The following is a 9,631-nucleotide window of genomic DNA, read 5'->3' as shown; positions in this document are numbered from 1 at the left end:
CTATAAACACTGTAGGGTCAGAGCACAGAACATTTTGATTTAAAGCAGGAAAAGAACTCACATGTTGTATATAATTAAGCACACATCAGAGAGTGCAGTCACTGGTAAACTGATTACAGATACTTCCAAAGATAAAATGCCATAACATGGTTAGCAACTTGCATTGCTTTACATTTTACCTTCAGCTTCTGACTTAGTTGATGAAGCTCTTCTTGGAGAGCTCTGTTTTCTTCTTGAGTCTCGTGCATCTTTTTCTTCTTTGAATGTAACTCTCGTTGAAAACTGCTACCACTTAATTCAAGATTTTTTTCCAGATCCTTCAATTGAAAACAAAATAATTTTTTGTAGTAACAGAAGTATTTTTAATAGCCAATTTACTTAAATAAAATTACAGTAAATGAGTAGGCTGAATTCAAATATCAGCACCACCATTACTGTAACAATGAACACAATTAAATCCTTCATCCTAATTTTGAGGGAGCAGACAGAGAGTACCTGCAGATGCTGAAGCTCATCCTTCTGGAGCATTGAGAGGTGATTTAAGGACATAATGGGAACAGACAGTACTTTCTGCAAAGCTGTTGGCACAGTGGACCTCTACATCTCTTAAATGAGATCTCATACTCATGGTTAAGGAACAGAATACCTCCCTGAATATGCAGGATTAGAGGGAATAAGGAAATAATTTTTAACCTTTCTATTAGAAACACATTCTTGATTGTGATTTCATTTACACACTCTCACTTTGAAATTGCTGTTTTAAGTGAACCTGTGATGATAAGAAGGAAAAAAAGTAGAACGAAATCCTTTCTTTTTAGAGCATGATTCATTTTAACATTATCCAGTACTACAAATCCTGAGATACCTGATCATAGAACTACAGATGCCAGATGGTGAAACTACAGGGTGAGGTGATCTGGGTAACTCAGCAGTTTGTATCTTGGTATTTTGGGATTTATTATATGAAAGCTTAGTTTCCAGCTTAATCCTTTGGATTTCCAGATCTATTATCTCTGTAATGTCATTTAGGTTTAATTACTCATGTAGACACCAAACTTTAATACCATTTTAATCACCAACACATTTTTTACTAAAAATAATACTGCATTCAACTACCAACAGTTTAATAGTGTTAACATTATTATTCTTAAGTAAGATGACTTTTTAGACATATTTACAATGTAGGCATGTTTAGACATGTGTACAAAAATGTAAACAGTTTTGCTGAACAGAATTAAAATACATTGCACAAAATTCTCAAAATGGACACCCGTAAAGTGGTCATTTTGGTATTAAAATAATTGCTGTAATCTTGTTCAGCTCAGCTCTCAGATATGCAGAATAATGGACAATCAAACACTGCATGAATGCCATTCACAAAATTGAGAAATAATTTTTAAATATGTTTTTTAGAATTTCTGTACACAGTTCCCTAAATTTGTAACAAATGCTTGTCCTCCAAGAGGCTAAATTAGATTACATTAAGTTTTATTACAGCTGCATGCATTTCTGAAACATTACTACTAGTTATAAAAGCATTTAAAAGCACAAGCCTCGAGTATATATTCTGACAAAATGTACTTCATTTGTAAATAGAAATGTGAATGCAAAACCACCAAGTAGATAAGTATACAATCACTTTAAAAATAATTTACTTAATGCTACTTATGTGTAAAACAAAAAAGAATTATTTTCTATTTGCTCCACAACTGTGAAAAAATACAACTCATGAAGCTCATTATGGTATGAAATACTTGTAGCAGAATTTCTTACAAAAGTAAAGTTATCTCACCTTAATTCTTTTTTCACTATCCTCTAGCCTGCTCTCTGCATAGGCCAGCTTCTTTGCCAGGTCATCTCTTTCAGCAAGGTGCTTATCTGCAGACAGCTTTTTCAGCTTCTGCAAGACAGTTTTTGTTCTGTACAGTTCATCTTCTGAATCTTTCAGCCGTCTCTCTGTTGCTCGTTCCTTCTCCTGAGATTTTCGTAGACGCTCCCTTAATATTCTAATTTCATTGCTGTGCCGAGCCAGGAGCTGAGAGATTTCGTTTTCTGTATCTTCAAACTTATTCAAGGCTTTCTCCTGCCTGTGCTGAAGCCTCTTCAGTGCCCTGTTTTCCTTCTGCAGCTCATCTAGTTTGATGTGGAGTTCAGTCAGTTCGTTTTGGAGCTCATTGATTTTCAGCAGCCTAGCAGAAAGAACTCTTTTTGTAACCAGATCTATATCTTTTGCAGGCGAATCCCTAGTGAGGCTCTGAGAACGGGCACCCCACTGCAGCCCTCTTTTACTTGGTGCATATTTGGAGCCCAATTTCTTTGTGGCTGAGAGACAAAAAATAAAAATACGTTTACTGTAAGACAATGCAATTCGTCTGTTCAGACATCCTTCTTGGAATAAAGCTCTGCATGGAACAACTTTACTACACTTAGCAGAGATTGCAGCTTTCAAACCAGACAATAAAAGGCATATATATGATAGACTTATGCTCCTTTTGATAGATAAAAGAATGAAAATTTATGTTTGTGATCTACTTTAAAAGGTAATATTTGCAGCCATCAATATAGGACCATTGTAAAGTAATAATCTGCAAATGCTATCAGAAATAAGCCATATTTTGTTAATATTTGATGACATTTATTAAAATGTTTTAGAAATACTGTACTCTTAGGCATACAATATTATCAAATGCTTTTAAAATGGCAACAATGAAATGAGCACTAGCTAGTTATGCATTATGCAAGATGTAATTCTGTCAGACAAATGCAGTAGCATTTTCAAATCCAGCTGCCATGCTCACAGACAAAACAGCAGATTTCAAAGGCTCAACGCAAAAAGCCTCCAAAGCAAAATTACAAATCCCATGAAAATTCAGATCTCCCCTGAATAATTTATTCTTATATCACAAGTTATTTTCCACAGTGTCCTTATTTGATTACTAGTATGCATCACTTGCTTTGCTGTTTGAAATTATTATTTTATTCTCATTCCCACAGACAAAAGCAAAACATTTTGTTTCTATCTTATTATCCTCTGACACCACACTCAAATAATGAAGCATATAATCCACAAAAAATATCTCATAAAGCAACTGAACGTATAGAGTACATAATTCATTAAGGTACATCAGTGTTTGGAGGAAACATACTGAGCTGCAGTTTCTACTACAGACTTCAAAGCTGGGATACAGCAACAGTGCTCTACATCTACACACAGACAGTGAGTGTGTGTGACAGCAAATTCTTCACCCCTTTGGTGCTCACCATGTTTCTATTCTACAGAGAATATATTACAGTAAAAAAAAAGAAGGCTTTAAAATATTTTATTGGAATATCCTCTAAATGTTTTGCACGTATTATTATTCCTTTTCTGCTTGATGCTCATTTTAGCCACAGCTTGGGCAAACAAAAGAATGTGGAATTTTTTTCCTTTACAACAAACACCTATGTCACATTAAGGTGTGAAAATACTTTCTACTATGTGCACTGTAGGAATACTATCTACTACATGCACCCCTATCACCAACTAAGGGAATTCCCATTAACCCTAGACTCCCAGCCCCTTCAAGAATTTCTGCACATTTAGGGCAGAATAGAAAATTCCAGTGCAAAGTTTGCAGTTTTGACTGTATAGTTAAACTCAGGAATAGTGTCTTTCAAGAACAACATGACATTCACAATACCTTCATATAATAATTCTGTTAAATTCTGGTTATGTAATCAAAGGACTAGTAATTTGCTTGCCCACTCCAAATTAAATAGCACAGTGGAACTGCAGTTTTTGTTTCTTACAAAGCTAACCCATGGCTGCTGTGGAGAAGATGCCACTCTGAACACAGAGAAGCTCAGCAAAACACCAGCTGCACCAGGACACCAACGCTGTCAAGGATCTGAAGAGACAGGCTCCCTGGACAGCTTCAGCACTTAGGGTCAGATCTTCTGGCATGCTCTAGGTCATAATATTGACCAAATGATTCACACAGTATCAAGCACTTAAGAACTAAATACAGCACTTGCTTGAGAAAGGCAGGATATGCTCTGACTTCACCAGAAGATGCGTGTAATTACTTACAACAAGCTGCTAAAGTGTGGCAGAGAGGCTTCAGATCCCTACCTGTATAACCATTCTCTCTTTTTGTAAGTATATTCACTTCCCCACAATCTCAACCAAGAAAGTAGCTTATGTAGGTGAGGTGTGTGTTAGGAATTTCAAAGTAGAGTTATTTCATCTCAATTTGGGGATATCTTACCTTCAGAAAGGACCACAAAAAACCTTCTTCTGAATTTCCACATGTACCTCACTTTCACCAAACATTTTTTCTGTCTTGCCACACTAGAGGTCTTTCATTTGTTTTTTGAAAGTATCCAGTATCACACTGTAAAACTTAGTCAGTTACGCTTCCCCACAAGAGAGATATTTTTAGGGGCAGTTTGTCAGAAAAATGTTAAACAGTTGTCTCTCTTCTGCTGACTGCATAGTAAGTACTTGCCTTGAGTCCTTAACCTCAAGTCTTTTTGTCAAAGAGAACATCAGCATGATTCAATAAAAGGCTAGGATAAAAGTAATGTTTGCTTGTTAAAAAAATACTAGTAGCTCTGAAAATCACCAAAAATCCTCCTCATGCAGGAAGAGGTTCATTTCAGTCATAGTCTACCTGGCATTTTTAGCATAATTCACGTGAATCTGGTTTGTAGGTTCTCATCCTGGTAGCTTCTTTTAATCCAGTTTTCAAAGACAATTAACTCTTTAAAGCAGTTTCAAAGCAACAATTTCTGCTATCTACCTACCTTGGTATTGTACAAGGCTGTTTAAAGTCTGTGGTTTTCTTTTTTCTTGGCTTGTAGATGGATAGCTTAGTGTTGGCGACTGGCCAGATGAATGAGATGAATTATCTTCATCCGAATAATAAGAGTCACTATTTTGATCCTCATCTGATTTCCTGTCATGTTCAGAATCTGGGGTCCTTACTCTTTCTCCCATTTTTCAGATTTATCCGCTTTCCAGATTTTTCTCAAAGACTGTTCATTTTGACACAAAGGAACTTTTAGTTGGCACAATGAAGCAGCTGGATTATTTGCTTGGATTTATTGTAATCTTCATCTCCATAGCATGAGATCTTTGCAGTTCTGTTCAGAAAGCAGTCGTTATTTAGAATGCAATTTTTCTGTAACAATTTAGAGGGAGGAAAAAAGTGAAAATGTTTTGGCTCTTTAGTTAAGAGAGGTGAAAAAATCTTGTAAAATTATTCAGGATTCCAATAACTTTATGGCACATGCTGTGTTGCATTAGCCTTATTATTTATATTATTTATATTATTTATATTTGCTACTATCATTGCACTCAGTAGTTTGAGGGACTTCATCCCCAAAAGAGAAATCAGAACATTAAAACAGCTAAATCTAGAATAAGAAATTACTTCCAGGTTAGAGGGAGGGGAAAGAAGCATTGACAAATTAAACAGATGACAAGTGAAAGCTTGACACTACTCAGGAAAATAATTAAAACATATTTAAAAACTTTTGAATCAAATAAATTAACAACTTAAGTCACTAGAACTGATATATTTGTAGAATTTTACTACATCTTCTGTATCTCAATTTCTGACACTCCAGTGATGTTAAATAATGGGCTCGGAAATCAGTTGTCCCTTTTGTCTGGAGGACATTCTGTTCCCATCCACTAATGAGCTTGCAACTATGTATTTGCCCCAGAAAGTACTCTTGTACTCTGCAACATCTACTGTTTCATGCCTTCAAGAGGTGGCAGGAACACACATATTTGTGCCACATGCTTTGTAAGAAAATGCAAATACAGCCTTTGGGGTTTTTATCTCCAATAAGAGAGACTACACTGCTGCTATGCGGCAAACATTACATCTGCAGCAGGTATAAAATGAGAAGGGCTGCTCCTGCAGCCTGTCTTCTGATACAAACTGAAAAAATCCCATAATCTCAAGGTAAATTCAATTTATTTTGCATTTTTAAAAATACTTCCTGAGAATATAATGGAGCATATATATATATATGTATGTATGCATATGTATATATGTATGTATGTATATATGCATGTGTGTATGCATACGTATACATGTATGTATAAAATCCGTACCTTCTTAGTCAAATGAGCTTTCTCATCAGTTGAAGTATTTTTACTATGCTCAGCCTCCCACGTCTTTTATCTCTCTCTCCACTCTTCACAGCTCTCAACCTAATTTCACCATCTATCTCCCCTCAATCGAACTTCAGGACATCAAGCCTCTAAGGGGTGAATAAATAGGATTTGCATCAGAACCCATCAGTTCTGCCTGTTGAACAACATAAGCTCCTAGCCTATTTCCAAATGGTAAAGCAAACTACACACAACAAAACTGAAAGGCTTTCAATCAAAACTCTTATCTGCAGGGCATACAGCACAACTGTAAATGAGCTGTAAATTTTTCACTATATTATTTCCCAATAAAATAAACTTAGCATGGTTCTTGGCCTTCAGTTGCACTGTCTATACACATGCAGAATTGTCAGCTGTTCAGACATGTTTCAGCACAATTTCAAGCTTTCTGGCCCAAGCTCACTCTTAGCACAACACTGTCTCCAGTGACCAGAACCCATTTGCCCTCATAATCTGTACAGAAGGAATTAGAGGAAGAAATATCCAAACAGATTTCTAAGCTGGGAAGTTTCTGGGAAATTAACACTGAATTCTTTACTTAAGCAAGTTAACTTTCTGAAATAAGATTTTTAAAGAACCTAAATATTTTCCAAGTGGTCCAAATAAATTACATGCCTAAAACTTAGGTCAGAGAGGATTCTGATGAAAAATAAAATTGCACTGCAAAGCCCAGAAAGAAGACAAGCTGTGCTTGAGATCACTTGTCCTAGAGATTGCTAAACACATGCTGAACATTCAAATGATCAGTAATGACTGTTCTTTTGTTCTTCTGAAATAATGCAGTTATAATTGTGTTACTCGGTTTATCTTTAAGTGTAATGAAAACCCTCAGATACGTCCATGAGTGCAAAACTAAGATCATGTAAGAATATTTTCATATATCAGGGTGCATCTCTGCTCCCAAAGTTGTAAGTCCTGGCCTCATAAACATCTGTGTGGAATGTATATTATTTTGCTCCTTGAAGAGCAAACCAAACCCAAACTGAAACACATTGGCAGAATTTTGGGGGCCTGTTCTCTACCAGATCCACAAGCAAGACTGCACCAGTTCTGTCTCCACAGGACAGAATCTCAGGGAATGCAAAAAACCCAAAATAAAATAGAATATATTTATATTGAATTAGTAAAATAATATAAAATGTAAAACCAGTACTCTGGAGCACTGTAACACAGAACTCATATTATTACAATCATCCTGAAAAAAAAAAAAAAAAAGAACAGCAGTTCTGTTTGTAATCTATGCAGTGTGGTACTGTCATTGATGCCAAAGTCTTAATTTCCAGCTAACATAAACCACAAACATCTCAGACTTTGTTTGAACTCATTTTTTGTACTGAGAGATTGGCTATAGTTTATTTAGCTGCAACAAAACCAATTAAAAACCAGGGAATTTACCTAATTTATTTCAGCTTTTTGATTAGTATTGTACAATTGGCTGACACCTCCTGTTACATTTACATTTCTAAATAACAAGCAGCAGTAACAAGCAGTTACTCTGCAGAGTGAAGTATCTACATCCCTTTCAAAAAAGCAGCATAGAGGAGTACAGGCAGAGAGTGACTGCAGGGGCCTGAAAGCAGCAAGACAGGACAATACTGGGGCCCTATAACAACTCACTTGTGTTTAATTACTGAGCATCAATGGGATGCAGCCTTGGGTAAAACCAGTTTTTATAGGAAACACATAGAACAAAGAACAAGTACTCAACAAATGTAAAACACACCACATGCAGTAAATTCAGATGTAATATGGAATCATTCATCAACATATAGACTAGACTAGAACAAAAAGTAGGAGTTGGTGGGCAAAGGTAACACCAGAGAAAGAGTTTGTTACTAGAGCTTGTGCCTATATCACTGTCACCATAAAGAACCCGAACTGCGTTAGCATCTGGACTAATACTTAGTCTTTGATTAGACCATCAAGATTTTGATTAGACTAAATCAATTGTCGGCTCTGCATCTAAGATGTGCTCCCTGTTTTGATCATCACAACATGCTGAATAAAGCAAACTGGTGGGAATTCAAGTGATCTGGTCTGTTATTTGGGTGCAAGGCTGCTCCAGGGCAACAGGGTCACAGGAGGCATTCAGAGGAGTCCTGGACTGCTGGACTTGGCTCACCAGTATTAGAGGCACCACCACACCTACAGCAAGTATCTTAAACAGCGTAGACATAGCCAATACACACCCAAAGTTTGTCTGCCTTCAGCACATAGAAGCACAGAAAGAAATTAACACTTTTTCTTGAGAAGAAATAGGAATGAAAAGAAACGAAACTGCATTTAGGGAAAACATAAATGCCTAGAGTTCAATCACCAGGATGGCTAATTATATATATCAAATAAGAACACTCGCTTTCACTTACTGACTTAAAGCTGATCAGTTATTTTATAGTCCCACAAGTGTTCACTGAAGAGGCAATAATCTTGTTGAAGAATGCTTTTCATAACTCAGTGTATTTAAAACAGACAATTTGTAAGAACTGGAGGATTAGAATTATCCATCACTTCTGTACTAGATATTCCCCTCCTTTAAGAATATTTTGCCAAGTATCATTTTGACATAATGTGTGTCAACATAAATGAAAAGTACTTCTTTTATGTGTTCTGGGAAGTACTTTGAAAAGCAATGGGCTTGAAAACAAACTGAAAAAGGTGAACCAACAAAAGCTCCCTTGACAAATTGACAAAAACATTTTCTGAATCTTCAAATGGTTTTCCGGTTTATAAATGAATAATATTATCATATTTTCCATACAAAACAGGAAACCTGGCTCTGTTGAGTCTTGCCAAATTCATTCTTCCACCCATTTGTAATGTAATTTACAATTTGTAATGTAACATAAAGAATGCACAGTTTATCTCAAGAACAAATGTAAACCTAGGATGTTTGAGTTTTACTTCAGTTAGCCTAAGGACTGTCTAATTAAGAAATGTTTTGGTTCATCGACTTCCTTATTGTTACGAACAAGTTAAGAGTTGATTATAAAATAAGTTCAACTCATGTGAGTACGATCCACAGAGATATTTTCCCCCAGTACATTTAATAAGTTTGCGAAGGGTAAAATACTGTGGCTTAGCAGTGGATCTATTAAGCTCCACCACCACAACCCCAGTCTGCTCCCCCCAGAATCTCCACACGTGCTTTTAGAAGCTTAATGCATCAAGATCTGATGAGTACAGAAAGGCTGAAGTAAATCTGGGTCTTGTATGAACTTTAAAACTAGTTTTGTTTTGTAATGAGAAGGGGAATTTAATAGTCTTTACTTCAACAACTTCTGCTATTGATACTATTTCCTTATTTTGTATTGAAAACACACTTATGAGTGCAAAAACAACAACAATCAACAGTCAAGCTCCACGTCACTTTGAAGGACATGGCACAGAAAACAGAGAACACAACATAACTGCAACGGTGACAGAATACTGTCTGCCTGTCACTAAGTAAATCACAGAAACAGATCT

The 9,631-nt window shown here is 36.0% G+C and overlaps 1 protein-coding gene across 1 annotated transcript in view; it reads right to left on the bottom strand.

Moving 5' to 3' along the window:
- Positions 1-5,125, bottom strand: part of LCA5 (Leber congenital amaurosis 5) — a 14,869-nt gene extending 9,744 nt beyond the window's left edge. Inside the window, exons 1-3 of the mRNA XM_010003103.1 lie at positions 4,786-5,125; positions 1,793-2,322; positions 180-317 (exon numbers count right to left, since the gene is read on the bottom strand). Coding sequence (XP_010001405.1) covers positions 180-317; positions 1,793-2,322; positions 4,786-4,978 — 861 coding nt within the window. The 5' untranslated portion in view covers positions 4,979-5,125. The remainder of the gene's footprint in view (positions 1-179; positions 318-1,792; positions 2,323-4,785) is intronic.
- Positions 5,126-9,631: the final 4,506 nt, after the last annotated feature.

The sequence above is a fragment of the Chaetura pelagica genome, unplaced genomic scaffold, assembly GCF_000747805.2.
Source record: "Chaetura pelagica isolate M959 unplaced genomic scaffold, ChaPel_1.0 scaffold170, whole genome shotgun sequence".
NCBI lineage: Eukaryota > Metazoa > Chordata > Aves > Apodiformes > Apodidae > Chaetura > Chaetura pelagica.
This window is presented reverse-complemented; position numbering and strand designations above follow the sequence as displayed.